This window comes from Aotus nancymaae, unplaced genomic scaffold (genome assembly GCF_030222135.1).
Source record: "Aotus nancymaae isolate 86718 unplaced genomic scaffold, 86718_ANA_hifiasm-v0.15.2.pri h1tg000108l, whole genome shotgun sequence".
In the NCBI taxonomy this organism is placed as follows: Eukaryota; Metazoa; Chordata; class Mammalia; order Primates; family Aotidae; genus Aotus; species Aotus nancymaae.
In genome coordinates, this window is record NW_026988523.1 from 16,014,487 (window position 1) to 16,034,298 (window position 19,812).

General features: G+C 38.9%; 1 protein-coding gene across 5 annotated transcripts in view; it reads left to right on the forward strand.

The window, feature by feature from the left end:
* Nucleotides 1-19,812, forward strand: part of RGL1 (ral guanine nucleotide dissociation stimulator like 1) — a 286,254-nt gene that overhangs the window by 194,034 nt on the left and 72,408 nt on the right. For all 5 annotated transcript variants that reach the window (XM_064370417.1, XM_012444382.2, XM_012444385.2 and 2 more), the window contains one exon: nt 15,633-15,841. In XM_064370417.1, coding sequence (XP_064226487.1) covers nt 15,633-15,841 — 209 coding nt within the window. The remainder of the gene's footprint in view (nt 1-15,632; nt 15,842-19,812) is intronic.

The following is a 19,812-nucleotide window of genomic DNA, read 5'->3' on the forward strand; positions in this document are numbered from 1 at the left end:
GAAAAAGGAAAGAAGGTTGCAGTCAGAAATGTTTCCATATTGATGGTAAGTGAAGGATGAGGAACTGATGATGAGCCTGTAGATTCACAGGAGATCTTTGAGGAAGATGAGATAGTGTGGTTAAGTCTGACTATGGGTCCAGACCACTTGAATTTGAATCCTGGCTTTTCTGCTTCTTAGCTGTGTGACATGGAATGAGTCACTTAACCTCTCTGGGACTCAGTTTTCTTATCAGTAAAATGGGGATAATAAATGTATCTGCTTTATAAGATTATTATGAGATATATACAAAATGCTAGGAATTGTTATTGTTATTCTTGAGAAAATGATGTTTATAAGGAAAAGGTACAGAGTTTCAGGAGGCAATCAATAGTGCCAATTCTACAGGGATATCACAGGAGGTTAAGTGCTAAAATATTTCCATAGGATTGACAACCAGCTGAAAGAGTAATGAGGGCAGAAGCAAACTCTGTAGGCTCATCATAATACCTTCCCTTTTTGTAGGAACACCTGTTGAATTGCATAGCATAAACTTACACAAGAAAGATCACATAGTTTGCTTGAAAGCATCTCAGGTTATTGACATGAGTGTTAATAATACCTTAGTTTAATATATAGTTCTTTAATTTCAAGCAGTTCAATATGTATCCTGCATTTTTTTGAATCACTCTCATAACATTAAGATGAGAGGAAGATGAGGATAATATTCTTAGTTTACAAATGAGGAAACTAAGACTAAGAGAGGTCAGATACCTTTGTCCAAGCTTATATTAATCAACTTCTCTGTTATCCCATCAGTAAACCCTATTCATCCTTGTTTTCACATCGCATAGTATAGCTCAAAGGGTAACCAATAGATCTTCTGCAGTTTAGAATCACCTAGCATGCTAGTTAAAATGCAGACCCCTTACCCCTTATTCTGGGTCTTCTGATCAGAATTTCTGGAGCATGGGCTCAGGAATCAGTGTTTCTACCCAGCACTCCAGGTCATTCTCTTGAAAACTCTTTAGTGTATTTAAGGGAGCAGGCAAATAAATCCATAAATGTACATTGTTTATTAGTGATATTTTTCACAAAAAAGTGTTAAAATATTTTATATTCAGAAACTCAAACTACTATAAAACCTTAGAACCTTTTTCTGAACATGTTGTATGACTTACCGTCTTTTTGGAGTTGAATAGTACCTTTGGTTAAAAGTAGAACTGATTTGACCTATACAAATGAATAACAGAATCCACTGGTAAGTTACCACAGCACTGCTGCAGGTGTCACAGAGAAGCTAGGGCTGTGGACTCTATTTTATATCAATTCAGTTAATGGTCCTATCTGCAGTATTTTTGGTGATATAGTATTGATAAGAAAGAGTTGCTCTTCCTATATTTATAGCTTCAGTATGCATATGATGATGAAATGAGCCATTATCTCTCTATGTTTTTTTAGCACAGCAGCATAAAACTCTGGGGCTCAGTAACTTTGAAGACTTTGTCTCTAGGCGGTGGGGCCTCATAAGAGTAAGCTGAGATCTAGGTAGTAAAAGGCTCATGAATCTGCTTTCTCATTTAGTTGTAGAGGAGGTACATTTATCTGTATGAGTTGGCATCTTATCTGTCTGTTGTATCTCTGGCTTCCAGCAGCTGCATAGTACATACTCAACAAATATTTGCTGAATGAATGAATCTACTCAAGTATATTTAGGAACAAACAAAAACAACCCAATCAAAGAGTTATCCTAGCTCACTACCAAGATAGCTAGTGCTAGAAAGTACTAGCATGTACTTGATAATTAACTGAACTGGAACTAGAAACATAATCTAGTTCCTTGTCCTTTTTTTTTTTCCCTGATTGCCATCCTTATCATTGAATCCTAAGGCTGTGAGAGGCCTTACCCCATCAGTTCTGAAATTCCCTTTGTGAGGCTCCTGCTTATTTACCTGGCGTGCATTTGATGTCTGTGGCATATGCACTAGTACTAAGCTCTGTACATCCCTTTCTTTATATGTCATTAAATGAAGAAATTCACATTCATACTATCATCTTTACTATCAGCTTTTTAGAGTAGAAATCTCTTATTTCTTTTATAGATTTCTTTAGTACCTCATTTGGGTCCTTGGCACAATGGAGACTCTTCTCTTATTTTTATTTTTAGAGACAGGGACTTGCTCTGTTGCCCAGGCTAGAGTGTAGTGGCACAATCGTAGCTCATTGTAGCCTTGAACTCCTCCATTCAAGAGATCCTTTCACTTCAGCCTCCCAAGTAGTTAGGCCCATATCACCACACCCAGGCTAATTTTCTAATTTTTTTGTAGAAACAGGGTCTCCTGTCTATGACCATACCACCCTGAACGCACCCAATCTCATCTGATCTCGAAAGTTAAGCAGGGTTGGGCCTGGTTAGTACTTGGATGGGAGAAACAGGGTCTCCCTATGTTTCCCAGGCTAGTCCTGAATTCCTGACCTCAAGTGATCCTCCCACTTCAGCCTTCTGAAGCTCTGGGATTACATGTGTCAGCCACCATGGCTGGCTGAAGTTCTTTTAATACTGTTTTAATGACTGATACCAAGAGTGGGTTATGAGCCTTGGGAATGATGAGCATCTTATTAGGAGATACAGATTTTCTTTACAAATGACATGCCTATGTGTTTTTTTTGAGACAGAGTCTTGCTCTGTTGCCCAAGCCGAAGTGCAGTGGCATGATCTCGGCTCACTACAACCTCCGCCTCCTGGGTTCAAGCAATTCTCCTGCCTTAGCCTCCTGAGTAGCTGGGACTACAGGAGCGTGCCACCTCACCTGGCTAATCTTTTGTATTTTTAGTAAAGATAGGGTTTTACCATGTTAGCCAGATGGTGTCGATCTTCTGACCTCGTGATCTGCCCACCTCGGCCTCCCAAAGTGCTGGGATTACAGATGTGAGCCACCGACATGCCTATCGTTTTACATAAATTTTTGACCATTAATATCTAGTGAATAAAATGTTTGCTTTTTGGTTTCTTTTCATTTGGACAAATTGGACCTGTGTTTTTTTGCCAGCTATCAGGCCTTTCTATATTCTACCTTCTTCTTTATTTATTTTTTTACATTCAGAATTTATAAATCTGCCCTTTGGTCTGGCTGTATCCCATAATCAATCATATTGTAATTCTGCTTCCATTTCCCTTTCTTTCTGAAAATAGAAAGAAACTGTCTTTTGACTAGAGAGTAGATTTCTAAACCTAGCAGTTAGGAAAATTAGTTAATTAATCTGGAAATCAGAGCAGAACACGAGTGCTTCCCATGGATTCCTAGTCTGTTTTACCCAGTGATTTCTCATCCATAAGCCAGTTTCTCCTGGCTTCCTTTGAACACTTGGGTGACGTCATTCACCCGTCTTTCTTAGACTAAATTTACTCATTTAAGAAATTATAATAATGAGAGGAATTTTGTTGTACTCCGAAGAGAGTCTTTGTTACTACAACAATGTTTTTTGTCTTTAGGTGTTAAGGATTTCAGTCAGTGTCAAGAGGTAAGAAGGATAATATCAGAGAGCATTTGATATAATAAGACCTAATTTTGGGTGAAAGTAATTGGTATAGGGGAAAGAAAGTGACAAGTATTTGTAAAGTGCTGAAAACTTGTAATCTTTCAACATGCTTTTACATCTGTTATCTAATTTTCTCTGTTGCTTACAAAAATCCTATGAAGTCTGTAGATTCTGGACTATTGAGTTCTGATATTCTTGGGTATAATATATATGGAGATTGAGTACACAATACTGTATTGCTTTGTGTGTTCAGGCAGTACTCCACAACTGAAAGACAGGGCTGGTTTTATATCCTTGCTTTGATGCCTAGTCTAATTGGCTGGGTAATTTTGGGTATGACCCCTTACTTCTCCAAATCTATTTTCCTCAAGTAAAATGGGAATAATTTCTACACCAGAGGGTTGTTGTGAGGGTTGAGCATCTAACCCATAGTGTGCACTCAGTAAATATGTTAACCTTCTTTCTTCCTCTTCATTTACAGTGTAAGAATGGTTTTCTTAGAAATAATTAATAGGTTATGAAGAAGAAAAGCTATTAAGAAGAAAAGCCAGTTTACTTCAGTGTATTTTTATTTTTTTTGAGATGGAGTTTCATCCTTGTCACCCAGGCTGGAGTGCAGTGGTGCAATCTCAGGCTCACTGCAACCTCCGCCTCCGGGTTTAAGCAGTTCTCCTGCCTCAGCTCACAGGTGCTGCCATCACACCCAGCTAATTTTTTTTTTTTTTTTTTGGTATTTTTATTAGAGACAGGGTTTCACCGTGTTGGTCAGGCTGGTCTCAAACTCCAGACCTCAGACGATCCACCTGCCTCGGCCTCCCAAAGTGCTGGGATTACAGGTGTGTACCACCGCGCCTGGCCTTCAGTGTATCTTTCAAAGAGAAGTACTCAGGATATACTAAATTGTTTTTCATAGAACCTTGCCCTAGGTTTGATCACCTGATAACATGCTTGAAAGACGCCTGCTGGCTCTATCAGTAGCCAACTCTAGCAAGCCTATGATCTAGGAATATTACCTGTGCCAAAAAACAGTGCTGAGGGATAGAGTACTTGCCAGAGGCCCTGCAGCCCAGAGCTTTGTTGAATCATAAACCTACATTTTACATTTGAATTTATAAGTCCACATAGACTTTAAAGATTTCATTTTGGAGGGGAAGGGAACAAATTAAACAGTGCCAGTCGTTGCTTGAATTCCGAGATCCAGGGAAGAGATGATTTTATTGTTATTTTGGATGATGGGGCTTTGATTTTTAACATTATGATAATAAGTAATCATAATAGTGGGAACTAAATGTTCCCATAGGAGTTGTCTAGGGAGAGTGCAGAAGATTCCTTAGTAAGAATCAAATGAATGACTTTGACCTTAAAGTTTAGAAACATCAGTCAGTTGCCACCCCTCCCCATACTGTCCTTGGAGGATTGGTGAAGGAGCACTTATAAATCTCACAAGGAGATAAAGCCCCATGGAGCTGTCCGTGGGATTTATGGCATGCTGGGAAAGCTTCTGGGCTGTGCGGAAGCCTTTCCATTCATAGCAGGCTTCATTCACAGAGAATATTGGGTCACACAGAAGCTCACTACCCCCTGCTGACTTTTACAGACAGGGATTGGCTGGGCTGCACAAAAACAGAATGAACTCCAGCAAGCCAGGGCACCTGTTAACCTGTGACCTCAGGTTATGAAGACCTTGGACATTTGAGGCTCTGAATGAGAGAAAAAGGAGGGAGTTATGAATTTTGGAAGTTCACTCCAGATACTGATTTGTATGTGACAATTCATGATCTTATTTGGCAAACGCAACAGTGACTATTTTAGTTCAAACTCTTCTCCCTCCATGCAACTCTAAATCCTTGAACTTCTCAAAATTGCATATGATTTATTCCTTTTATAAAGTAGATAACCAAGTCATTGAAACTTAAGTTTTTGCCCTAGGTCCGATAGTAAATTGGCCCCAAGTGGAAATGGAGCCTGTTAATTCATAGCACCTTAGTTCAGCAGTCCTCAATCTTCTTGGCACCAGGGACCAGTTTTGTGGAAAACAGCTTTTCCATGAACAGGGGTTGAGGGGCATTCATTTCAGGATGAAACTGTTTCACCTCAGATCATCAGGCATTAGTTAGATTCCCCTAAGGAGTGTACAACCTCGGTCCCTTGCATGTGCAGTTCACGATAGGCTTGGTACTCCTGTGAGAATCTAGTGTCCTGCTGATCTGACAGGAGGTGGAGCTCAGGCGGTAATGCTGGCTCCTCTGCCACTCACATCCTGCTGTGTGACCCAGTTCCTAACAGGCCACAGAGTGCTACTGGCCCCTGGTGCAGGGGTTGGGGATCCTTGCCTTAGTTATTAGCTTTCTGAGTTTCAAGCAGAAAAGTGTCAGATAAAAGTGAAATTATTTTATCTGAAAAATGTGGTCAGCAATCTTCTTAAAATCCATTTAATATTTAAATTTGCTTTCTGGGAAACTTTGGAATCCTTAAAGGGTGACCAGAATGTCAGAAATAGAGATTTGTGTTAGAGAAGATAGAATCTGTTATGGATTAATGTTGAACCAAGACTCCAGGAATACTACTATTTTTCAGGAGATGAGAAACAGAGCTTCCTGTTTCCTTCAGGAGGGTTCCTGGACTCTGTGGGGGTGATCTAGGAAACCTGCTGAGACAGGATGGCAAAGGGGGATGGGATTTCTGTGTGATAAAACACTGGCTATTGTTTGTTATTACAGCTCCGTTAGCATCTTCCTGAGATGCTTCTATTCATCATAGAAGCCTGACCATGTGGCTTCATTCTAACAAGTAGCTTCAAGCAAGGTCAATTCTTGGGGCTCTTGCAGTTTTTTAGAGCACATTCGTTTGTCATGCACATGCTTTTCTGCCTCTCCTGCCTCTACATTTCTACTTTCTTCATAGTTCAGAGGCATAATTTCCATCTTCTGTAAGATAAAGATCATAGTGACAACACAAATATCTTAACTGGAACTTATACAGGAAGAAAACTTTTTAGTCAGTGTGAAGGTATCTCTTGACATTGACACAATCTGAGAGGGACTTCTGGGCAGAGGAATGCTGATAAACTGGCCCTTCAAAATAAAAGCCCTTATTTGTAGCGTCGCTAATTTTCATGGCATAATAGTGTCATTATGACTGAACTCACACTACCAACATGATACCATTGAACGTGGAGGTGAGGAGTGTGCACATTTGGCTCGTGCGAGGGGTTCAAGCTGGCTCTGGAATACCGCTGGCTAGGCCTTGATGTGTTTGCATAGTAAGAGGAAAGGTACATATGTCAGCATATATGTGAATCTGGCGGCGAAGATTTCTTCTGGTTTCTCTGCCCAGAAATGCTGTCATAGATCAGATGACACATGAATTTGCCACATGTGCAAGTGCCTTTTCTAGTACTGCCCATCTTTACTCTTGGAACCCTCTTAATTTTTGTATTCATCCAGATACTATCCTTAGCCTACTCTTCCTGTTTTAATTGATGCGATTTCTACATGTTTCCATCTTAGACCCTTCTCCCAACTTTTAGATTCTAATCGCCTATTGGACTTACCATTGACATGTCCCCCAGAGTACCTCAAGTTCTGCATTCTAAAATGAAATTCAGTACCTACCCCACCAAAATCTGACTTCCTCCCCTCAATTTTCTTTCATATAGGTGACACCATTATCTTTCCAGCCATCCACACTAGAAATCAGGTAATGATCCCAACAACTAGTTGCCAGAACCACGTTATTTTTCTTCATTTTATCCTTTACATCCAGTTGATCAGAAGTTGTGACGATCTTTTTTATTATCTGATGTTAATGTAAATGTGTCACTCCCATCTACCACCTTCTCCATTCTTATTATCATTGTATTAGTTAAAGCCCTTGCAGTTGCTTATCTGGAGTATCCACAACTTTCTTAGTGGTTTTTCCAACTTTAAAACTGTCCTCATCAAATCTGTCCTCCACATTGATTTCCCTGAGCATGCTTAAAACCTCATCATTGGTCTCTCATTTCCTACAGGACATGGAGTCCAATGGAACCATGCAACCTAAGTCCTCCATAATCAGGTAGTCTCCTGCTGGCTCTCCAGCCAAAGCATTCCTTCCCTCTGTCATATTGCTTATACAACCACATATTTTTCCCCTGTAGCGGTGGAAAGGTATGATGCCTTTCCTCACCCATCATAAGGGTCATCCGTAACTCTCCTGTAACAAAAGACAGGTTAACGAGAGAAAAGCATAACAGATTTCTTTAATCAAGGTTTTATATGACATGGGAATCTTCAGAAATAAAGGCTCAGACCCAGGGGAAACTTTCCGTTTTTATGCTTAGAGTCAATGAAGAATGGACAATGTGGAAATGTGATTGGATGAAACAAGTATGATCTTATGGTAATAGATGAAGGGGGAACCCAGCAAGGCCTGTCTGTTCAGATTCTTCCTGGCCACTCTGTGTAGCATTCTTTCCCCCTGGATGTGGGCCAGGACCCCTCTGGAAGTAGGGTCTTATGATCTACTGTCAGACAAGGTAGTTCAGAGAATTTCTTTGTGGCCGGCTTCTAAACAGAAAGGTGAGGGAAGGTTAGAGCAGTATTTCCAGGCTTTAAACCTTGCTTTAGGGTAAAAGGGGGTTCTAGTTTCTATGACTCATCTTGGGGAAGGAGGAATTCTGGTTTCTATGGTTCACTTCAGGGGAGAAAGAAGGGCAGGAGACAGGAGAGCAGGAAGAGGTCGGAGAGAGAATTTGCTTCTGAGGCCTTCCAATTCCTTTAGTTCAAAGTCCTCAGCATGTCAAAATTCCATACTTTGGGATGTCATTTTCATGACTTTGTTAATGCTTGTTTCTCTGCCTGGTGTGCCCTCCCCAGCATTGTTAACTCTTACTCATTATGTGAAACCCAGTGCAGGCCAGCTATGGTGGCTCATGCCTGTAATGCTAGCACTTTGAGAGGCTGAGGTGAAAGAATCACTTGAGTCCAGGAGTTTGAGACCAGCTTGGCAACATAGCAAGACCTTGTCTCTACAAAAAAAAAAAAAAAAAAAAAATTAGCTGTAGTCCCAGTGACTTGGGAGGCTGAGATGGAAGGACTGCTTGAGCCTGAGGGGTTGAGGCTGCATTGAGCCCTGATTGTACCACTATACTCCGGCCTGGGCAATAGAGCTGGACTGCATCTCTAAAAAACAAAACAAAACAAAACAACCCAGTGCAGACAGAACCTACTCAGGAAGCCTTTTCTGACATCTCTTTTACACTGGGTCCCTCTTTTGCTTCTTCCATATCTTTCCTCTGTTTCCACCATTTTAGTCACATCTTATTGTAATGGTTTCTTTGTGTCTGTTTCCTTTACCAGACTGGACAACTTGGTTGCCAGAACCACATGCTATTTACCTTTATATATCTAGTACCTTGCACAGTGCCTGGCACATAGTACCGTTTAGTTAATGTGTGGCTGAATAAGTAGATGAATAAATGGAAAAGACAGCCATTGTGTATATGCTAGTAGCATAAGGTTGCGAGGCTTACCAGATAAAAATACAGGAACACAGTTACATTTCAAATTCAGATAAATAATGAATCGTTGTTTTTTAGTATGCATAGATCCCAAACATGGAATGGGATGTAGTTATACCACATTTTATGTAATTATTCATTGTTTTTCTGAAATTAAAATTTCACTGGGCATCCTGTAATTTATATGTCAGCCCTAACCTAGCAAAAAAGTGAGTTCACACCAGAAATATTAGGTTGGTGCAAAGGTGATTGTGATTTTTGCCATCACTTTTAATGGCCAAAACCATAATCACCTTTGCACCAACCTAATAGAAGTTCACACAAAGCAGAAGCTCATGTTGAGCTTGACATCATGGGCCCTAAAATATTTTGTAGACTTTACCTTAACATCTCTGGATGTCTTGTGTGTAAATAGTCACTGCAGTCCTCAAATGTACTGGCCTTGTCATGCTCTGTTGTGTGTCATTACACACATGATTTCTGCTGAGAGAATGATATATTTCTTTGCATGGCAAGGAAATTTATGCATTTGAGTAATATGGAGAGATGAGCAGAGCTTCTTTATGAGTCAGCTTGTGGGTTTTCCTATGTAGGTTGAGTGCCCTTAATCTTAAAATCTCAGTTCAAAGTGCTCCAACATCCATGCTCATTGGAGCATTTTAGATTTGGGATTTTCAGAATGGAGATGCTTGAATGGTAAGTATAATGGGAATATTTCAAAATCCGAAAAAATCTGAAATCCAAGTCGCTTTTGGTCCCAAGAATCTGAGATAAAAGATTCTCAGCCTGTATCGTGGTAGTTTGTTGTTGCTGGATAGTGGTTATAGGGCATTTGAAAAGGGAGCATGAAACTTACTTTTGGGTGTTTAGGGATGAATGTAAGGATTCCGTATGGGTTTTAGATTTTCAGAGGGAGTTAACAGCTAGAATAGTACTCACTATTTGCTTTGCTGCTCAGGCCAAGACGCCTGAGAACTGATACACTGAAGAGAGATCATGGCATGGAGGACTCCATACAGTCTCCATTCTAATGAGGTTGTTTACTTAACATGTTCCCTGTTAAACTGTCAGATGACTGAAATATTATTTTGATTGAAGGGATTTTTTTTTTAATTAGAAACACCCAACTGCTTAACAGTTTATGTGTTAGAAGGTAGAAAGAGTTTATGTCTCTATGTCTGGAAACAGAATTGAAATATGGCATATTTCATCTCTCGCATGCCCCTTTTCCTCTCCGTCTCATGCCAAAATCGATAATCATGGAAATTACCTGGTAGGACACTTGGGCACATTCGATATTTACCCCATAGGACTCAGACATGTTCTCTTAGAAAAAGCTGGATTCTAATGGCACAAAGATCAACCAAAAAAACAAACATGAAACATTTTTGTGGTCTCCGTACCATGATCTTGTCAGTAAAAGTGACGGTCGATGATTAAATCCAGATTGAGCTGTTTCCTGTTAGCGTGCTAACCTACAGGGCAGGCTCAGGCGTCTGTGTCTTGCTTTCTAAGTCTGGGTCATTAAGCACTTGTCTGACAAGGGTTCCACCCTTTTCATCTTAAACTTTAATTCAAAGTTGCTAAGATAATATAAGCAAAAACTGGTCATACTCTCTTAAAGCACTTATAGATCTATTGAATCTTTTCCTGCAGAAATGAAACTTTTAACATTTTAGCTTCTCTAGTTGAGCCATACGGCAGAGTATTTTTTTGTGTTTCCCTGCTGTACAGTTTCATTTCAAAATAATTCCAGTGGTAAGCAGATAACTTTAACTTTTTGTTTCATAAAAAATGTACTCTATTCAAACGTTGGCAAATTAGAAGTCATCAGGCCTTTCCCCTGCCATCATAAGCAGATATTAGGATATTTAGCAAATCTACAGAAAATGACATTAAGCAAATGCTCTGATAACTTAACATGCATTGTTGTTTTTAGTGAGAATGACTCTAGGCACAAGAGTGATGTTCACTTTGAAAATTATTTTTTAAATTTAAAATTTCAAAATATTTTATTAGTCTTTTGTTAGGTCACATGCGGTTCTTCCTAATGCACAGATGCAGACACTGAGGAACAAATACTGTTAAAGGGACTTACAGGAATCATGTATGCATATTGAAAAATTTTTCAGAGTGAAAAAGCACTGAAAGGAAGGGACTGGATTAATAAGAAACATAATGCCATTCCCAATGGAGAACCCTGGCTTTCTGCCAAATCTGCTTTCTGGCAGGAAATTGGACCCACTTCATCAGGTTCTTTGACAAGCATTTTTCTCTGTGTTTGAATTTTGGGACACATCAATACTCAGTGAAAAATTAGTTCTTTTAAAGAATCATGACTTTTGATAAGAAAAATGTAATAAGTAAGTAGAGTTTCCATTGTAAATAAAATAAGAATCATCAAATTTCAAAATTGTTTGGTAAGGGAACACTGATATTATCACAAGGTGAGGAAGCTTAATTTAAATCAGAGTTTGACTATCCATAACCACTGAGAAGCCATTCCTTTTGTTGTTGTTAACATTTGACATTGAAATATATTTTATTGTTTTTCTTTGTTTGTTTGTTTGTGTTTTTTTGTTTTTGAAACAGAGTCTTGCTCTGTTGCCCAGGCTGGAGTGCTGTGGTGCAATCTCAGCTCACTGCAACCTCCACCTCCCGGGTTTAAGTGTTCTCCTGCCTCTGCCTCCTGAGTAGATGGGACTACAGGTGCACACCACTATGCCTGACTCATTTTGTATTTTTAGTAGAGATGGGGTTTCACCATGTTGGCCAGACTAGTTTGAAACTCCTGACCTCAGGTGATCCGCCCACCATGGCCTCCCAAAGTGCTGGGATTACAGGTGTGAGCCACTGCTCCCATCCTGAAGTATATTTTCTAACTGCTACTTTTTTTTTTTCCGAGATGGAGTCTTGCCCTGTCACCAGGCTGGAGTGTAGTGGCACAATCTCGGCTCACTGCAACCTCCATCTTCCTGGGTTCAAGTGATTCTTCCGCCTCAGCCTCCCGAGTAGCTGGGACCACAGGTGCGTGCCACCACGCCTGGCTAATATTTTTGCATTTTTATTAGAGATAGAGTTTCACCGTGTTGGCCAGGATGGTCTCGATCTCTTGACCTTGTGATCTGCCTGCCTCAGCCTCCCAAAGTGCTGGGATTACAGGCGTGAGCCACCTCGCCTGGCCTCTAACTGCTACTTTTAAATGTCATGCAGGTTGACAATTATTTTGGCCCAGTATTTTAAAGTGACAAAGAACAAAACACAAAATATCCTTACATTTTCTTATTAAGAAAGAGATCAAAAGAATGCACGTTTGAAAATAGAAATTAACATTACATTTTATAATGTTTTGATTTTTCTTTTTTTAAATGAAAAGTGGTAAATGAGTTAATTTTTAGATGCATTACAGTAATTTAATAAGCCAAAATTTTTCAAAGTATGTGCATTCTGAAGTTCTGCAAGATAGGGCTGAGACTAAAGAGAAATCCATTTGGAAATGTCTATAACATATCCCTCTCCTGGAGTTTGATAACACATGTTAGCATATTAAAGAATATAAGAAATGCTACAGTAAAGAGATATCGTTGACTTTATTGAACTCTGTAGTTCCCAAACTTGACCACAGGACCTTTTTTGGAACTAGTGTTTTACAGCACACACTAAAAGCAACAGTGAACCAAATAGTTAATAACATATGGAATTCAATACCATATATCTTTTTCACTTATTGTTTCTGGTAAAGATGGAGCTTCTGGGGAACAGATGGGTACTACAAGGTTTGTTCTAAAACTATGTATAGAGTGATAAAGAAGATTTATTAGAACCTGATCTGAGTCAAGGGTCTTAAGAGGCCTAAAGAAACGTTTGATATTTTGCCTGAACCAGATCCCTCTCCCTAGAAAACTTTCAAAAATTAAATAAAGAGATAAAGCCATCTACCACATAAGCTGGGGTCTTAATTTTAATTCCTGTTAGCAGTTTGACATGATGACATTAAGCTATTCTAACCCCCTTCTGAAAACAGTTGCCACCACTTTGGTCTTTCTGAAAGCAATCCCATCTGTTAATTTCCTTCCAGTAGTTTGATTTCTGACAGGGCAGGTGAAGGAAAAGCAAACATGCTACTTAGTAAGCACAATGTCATCATTAGAGATCAGTTCTCTTTTATTGGCCCCTCTTCTTTAATTTTCACTTATGGTTATTGAAATTTAGGAAAATCTGATATAAAACAATTCAACTTACGATTCAGATAAACCATCTGGTGATTGTTTGCATCACTTAGGATAATTTTTGCTTTAGAAATAGACCTCCTCTCAGTAGAGCAGTTTCCTTAGTACCTATGAAGGATGAGTTAAACTTTCAAAATTGCATCTCTGTATAACTTTTTAGGCACAGATTTACTGCAGAATGTAAGGCACACCAATATTTTTCTTCATTTTAATTATCTTCCCTCATACTCAAATTTTAAGCTGTAAAGATTTTATTACCAATGAATTTTTATGTATTATGGTTTATATCTACCAAGGTATACTTATATCTACCAATATTCATTTACAGTTTCATTTTCATGTGCTAGCTGCTTCTCATGAGTAAATGTCTTCTTTTAGACTTTGCAAGTTTCCGGAAGGCAGGGTCGGTCATACACCCACTCACCCTTTACATCACTCCCCAGAGCTTAACCCAGTACTGCTTGGTACAACCATTTTCTCAGTCAGCTCTGTTGATTGCTGATAACATTGCATCAAAATGCACATTGCCCTCCGTGGACTTAAGAAAGTCAGATCATGGTTCCATCTCCCTAAATTTCCACCGAGAATATACTTCAACCATGGCCAATTTTTCAAGCTATCAACATGATGTCAACTGGCTTACACAAATTCTCAAAATTTAACAATCTTCTCTCCAAAACCAGTATGAATCAGCTGTCGCACACCACATTGGAGCCGTCTTTAAGAATGAGTTTGGGTGGGCACGGTGGCTCATGCCTGTAATCCCAGCACGTTGGGAGGCCAAGGCGGGTGGATCATCTGAGGTCAGGAGTTTGAGACCAGCTCAGCCAACACGGTGAAACGCTGTCTGTAGTAAAAATGGAAAAATTAGTCGGGCTTAGTGGCAGGTGTCTAATCCCAGCTACTCGGGAGGCTGAGGCAGGAGAATTGCTTGATCCTGGTAGGCGGAGGTTGCAGTGAGCTGACACGCCATTACACTTCAGTCTGGACAACAGAGCGAGACACTCTCAAAAAAAACAATGAGTTTGAAAACTTCCCGTGGAACAAAACAAAGGGAATGCTTGCTTGCTAAACCTGATTCCTGAGATCATTGAAAACATCCTTGGTAAAATTATGCCAGCAACCTAGTTCTTGATAGGGGAGTAAGTAGAAGCAAATGTAACTGTTATGAAGTAATACCTCTACTTCTAGAAAGGAAGGAAACATGCATAACTCCCCCACCACCACCCTACCAGACTAAACTCACAGGAGAGAGCACTACCTTATATGATGTGTAGAGAAATTAAATAAGAGTGAGGGTAGGCTGCATGAAGTGGCTCACACCTATAATCCCAGCACTTTGGGAGGCCAAGGTGAGAGGGTTGCTTGAAGCCAGGAGTTTGAGACCAGTCTGGATAACATAACGAGACCCCATCTCTACAAAAACCAAAAATACGAAAACTAGCAGACCATGGTTGCCCAAGCCTGTAGTCCCAGCTACTTGGGAGACTGAGGCAGGAGGAATACTTAAGCCCAGGAGTTCCAGGCTGCAGTGAGCTGTGATCACACCACTGCTCTCCAGCTTGGGTAACAAAGGGGATAAATAAGTAAGAATGAGGAGAAACTTAACGGGCTATGGCCTTCAACTGTTTTTTTTTTATGACTAGCATTTTTATTTTTTATTTTTTACTTTAAGTTCTGGGGTATATGTACAGATCTTGGAGGATTGTTACATAGGTATACACATGCCATTGCTGCCTCCATCCCCCCATCACCCACATTAGGTATTTCTCCTAATGTTATCCCTCCCCAATCTCCCCACCCCCTGCTATCCCTCCCCTAGCCCCTCAACCCCACAACAGACCTCAGTGTGTGATGTTCCCCTCCCTGTGTCCATGTGTTCTCATTGTTCAACACCCACTTATGAGTGAGAACATGCGGTGTTTGGTTTTCTGTTATTGTGTCAGTTTGCTGATAATGATAGTTTCCAGATTCATCCATGTCCCTGCAAAGGACATGAATTCATCCTTTTTTATGGCTGCATAGTGTTCCATGGTGTATATGTGCCACATTTTCTTTATTCAGTCTATCTTTGATGGACATTTGGATTGGTTCCACATTTTTGCTATTGTAAACAGTGCCGCAATGAACATACGTTTGCATGTGTCTTTATAATAAAACAATCTATAATCCTTTGGGTATATACCCCATAATGGGATTGCTGGGTCAAATGGTATTTCTATTTCTAGATCCTTAAGGAATCGCCGCACTGCCTTCCACAGTGGTTGAACTAATTTACACTCCCACCAACAGGGTAAAAGTGGCCTTCAACTATTTTAATGCTTCCATTTGTACTTTAGGGAGCTGTTTCTCCTTATGGTAATCATTAATTTATTACACAGGTTGAAGGGGACCAGCTGCCTCCAGGACACACAGTCAGTCAATATGAGACCTGTAAGATCAGGACCATAAAAGCTGGTACCTTGGAGAAGCTTGTGGAGAACCTGCTGACAGCTTTCGGGGACAATGACTTTACCTATATCAGCATCTTTCTGTCAACATACAGAGGCTTTGCCTCCACTAAAGAAGTGCTGGAACTGCTGCTGGACAGGTAAGAACATAAAGGATTTTGTGAGTTGATAGAAATGTAGGCTGTTTATGGAGTGGAGCACGAGGTTCTGAATTACCTGCACTTGGTATGCGGAGAGAGATGTGTGAGGAAAGATTAACGGGAAGGGATGACCTTTGGCACAAATGGCAAGAAGATCATTCAGGAGCCACTTATGGTCTGTTGCTGGGGAAAGAGTCTCCTAAAAGATCTATAAAAGAGGTGAGAGCAGATACCATAAATCTAGATTCAGTTGCTTTATAGATTTCATTTACTCTTTGCCACCCTAAATTTCTCCATATTTTTATAATTTTATATTACTCAATAAATAATCAATTGACCAAGAATTTTATTGGGATCTTGTGGGGAGGAAATGTGCTAATATGTGTCGAGTGTGGAGCTCATTCTTAGACCCACAGGAAGCAGCTTATGAATGGTGGAGATGATGATAACTATTAACAGTCACCATGTATTGGCTGCTTTACAGATCTGCACATAAATATCATCCTTGATCTGTATTGTTAAGCTACATATTACATATAGCAGAGCATTATACATTGAAATTTACACACTATTAATCTTTAGATTTTCTGCCTTGTTTCTGTTTTATTAAAGTTTATGAAGAATTAAACTTCATCTTTTAGAAAATATCATTAATCGACTTGATATTGGGAGGAAGAAAACTATCAGCCAAACGATTGTTTTAGAATCAGGAGAATCCTCATCTAAACCCTTATATTCTGAGGTTTCCTGCATAAGGAAGGAAATGAGATACGGCTTTTTGTTGGGCTTGTTGAGCATTGATGTTGGTTAACTAAATGTTTTTATTTTAAAAGTAATCTGTGCTCATGCTAAAAATTCTTACACCATGGAAGAGTATACAAAATATTAAAGTTTATTCATATTGCTACTTTTCCCCCAAATAACATTCATTAGATTTTAAAATATTAATAGTAAAAAGAAAATTAAATCGACCATAAACTAGGCAAGAAACATATTAACATTTCAAAAATAAAGGTAATCCATGTATATGGTGAAAAGTTTCATCAGTCCAGATAATTATAAAAAAAAAAGTAAAAGATTTTTTTCCCGAAGCTCCAATCCCATTCCTCCTAGGAAATCACTGTAGACCATTCCTTTCGTATTTTTCCCACACTTTCGAGTGTATAGAAAAGTATGTATGTATACATATGAACATTTATGTACTGTATATCATATATGTGTTTATATATTTATCATATGACATATATACTTATCTATGATACAGATAGAATCATAGTACACAGTCTGTTCTGCAGTTTCCATTTTAAAATGTTTTTTTTTTTTAGAGACAGAGTCTTGTTCTGTTGTCCAGGCTGGAGTGCAGTGGCACAATCACTGCATCCTTGAACTCTGGGGCTCAAGAGATCAGCTTCAGCCTCCTGAGTTGCTAGGATGACAGGTGCAGGCCACCACGCCTGGCCAATTTTCAATTTTTACTTATCTGTGTATCTTGGAGATTTTTTACTCGTTAAGTTAATTAGTATATATAAAAGGCTTAGAACAGTGGCTGACATATTGAAAGCTCAAAAAATGTAATTCTTCTTGTTTCAAAATCAGCATCTGTAGATGAATCTACCACAATCTTTTCAATAGCTTTATAATATTTATTGAATAGATTATCATATGGATAGACCTTTAAATTCTCTCCAGTTTTTAAATTTGTTTTTAAAATTTTGTAAACGGTACTGCAAGGAGCATTTTTGAATACGTATCTTCTGAATAGTTCAAGAATTCTATAGGATGATTTCGTAGAAGAGTCACTAATGGGTCAAGGTATATCAGTGTTTAGATTTGCAAGATACTGCCAGATTGCGCTAATGACATTCCTGTCCACAGAAAATGGGAGTGCCTGTTTCTTCACTTTCCCCTCACACATGCCAACCGTGGATATTTTCTCTCTGCCTTTGAAACTATCTTTGCCATGATCTGACCACTGACAAATGATAGCTTGTTGTCTTTGAATTTATGCTTCTTACATTTATGAGTGAGGTTTAGCATCTTTTAAAATTCTTACGGGCTGTTTGTGTTTTGTTTTTTTTTTCTGTGAACTGTCTTTTCATATCCTTTTGTCTGTTTTTTTCTTTTGGACTCTTTTTATCTGATTATTGATCCTCTGATTATAACTCTGCATATTAAAGAAATTAGTTTGTTGCCTATCATTTGTTAGAAATATTTTTCCTAATTTGTCCATTAGTTTTAAAAGTCATTTATTATTATTATTATTATTTGAGATGGAGTCTCGCTCCGTCACCAGGCTGGAGTGCAGTGGCATGATATCGGCTCACTGCAACCTCTGCCTCCTGGGTTCAGATGATTCTCCTGCCTCAGTCTCCCAAGTAGCTGGGACTACAGGAGTGCACCACCACGCCCAGCTAATTTTTGTATTTTTAGTAGAGACAGGGTTTCACCATGTTGGCCAGGATGATCTCGATCTCTTGACCTTGTGATCTGCCCAACTCAGCCTCCCAAAGTGCTGGGATTACAGGTATGAGCCACCTTGCCTGGCCTATTAATATTTTTCATGAAAACATTAACATTTTTGTGTAGTCATATCTATTAGTCTTAAGAAATACCTTTAATAATAAAGTTCTCTTCCAATATAAGGTTATTGACTATAGTGGGCTTTCCCTCAAAGTAGTTTTCTCGTAGATGCATATGGAGTAAGATTATTTGGATCAATGGTTATTCATATGTTAACCTTCGAGAACACTCACAAAATGTCTGTTCTTTGTCATGCATTGATCTAGTTATGATATCTTGAGCTGCAGCACAAATAGGAAGTTCTGTAGTTTTTTGCATAGCAGTGCTTGACAAAATAAGCCTGGAATATAAACTTGGATTGGTGAGGCATTTCTTTTATAATTTGTTTGCTTATGTAATAGATCATACCTGTAAGTAGAAATTGAAAAATTATATTAATTTTATCTTTTTGGTATTTCATGTTTATTAAAAAAATGCAGTTGCTACTGGCAGGCAGTATGAATAGGTAGTTCAAACCATTAAAAAACTCCTACACGTTTACTTTGGAATTGGTAAACTCTTCTACTTATGGGCTGACTATTGATAATAGGCCACAGGTGCCACAGTCTATAAAGGAGTGCACGTAAATTCCAGCTGTTCCTCCTAAATAGAGGACATACACACAGGAACTAGAATGTTTAGTCTATGACTCGTGTACATCCAGCTTTTGATATTTTTTTAAATCTTTACTTTGTTCTATTATAGAGGATAGATATTTTTAAAACACTAACTGGATGACTAACTACATTGAACATGAATCAAACTGCATTTAATTCAAGCTGTAATGTAAGGTGTAACTGAATGGAGAGTTAGGATTTATTTTGTACCATTTGAACGGGCCAAGGCTTGGCCTTGAATTAAATCTCAAACTCAGATCTTTTGCTTGCTTCTGAAATGAATGGAATTGACAAGTACTCCGTGTCTACACAATACCCAGCTTCTGCAAGACACCATGCGGATGGAACTCAGAAATATGAGACTTGGTTCATGCCTTGAGATAGTTTAGAGGTGGATTTTACTATGAGGCCACTGGTACTAAACCTCCAGGGGCCTTCACTTGGAATGCCCTCTACATAATTTTATATTCTTAATTTTGTATTATTTTTCTTTGCGAGGACCCCTCAGATTACATGTGGCTTCAAATTACATATCCATAAGACTTGGATCCACCCCTCACTACTTAATATTTTACTGCAAAAGATAAAATATTAAGGCTTGCACTTCTGAAACAAGTAGATAACTGCTTAAGATGGTATTAGATGAACTTCTAACATGTTCTACAGATGAAAGAGGATTTCAGAGAAATAAATCTCATTTATTTTGATTACTCTGCAGAAATTTGGATTTATTCAAATATGTACAAATGTCAACATGACTATTTCTTCCTTCATTTCCTACTCACTTAGATCTTG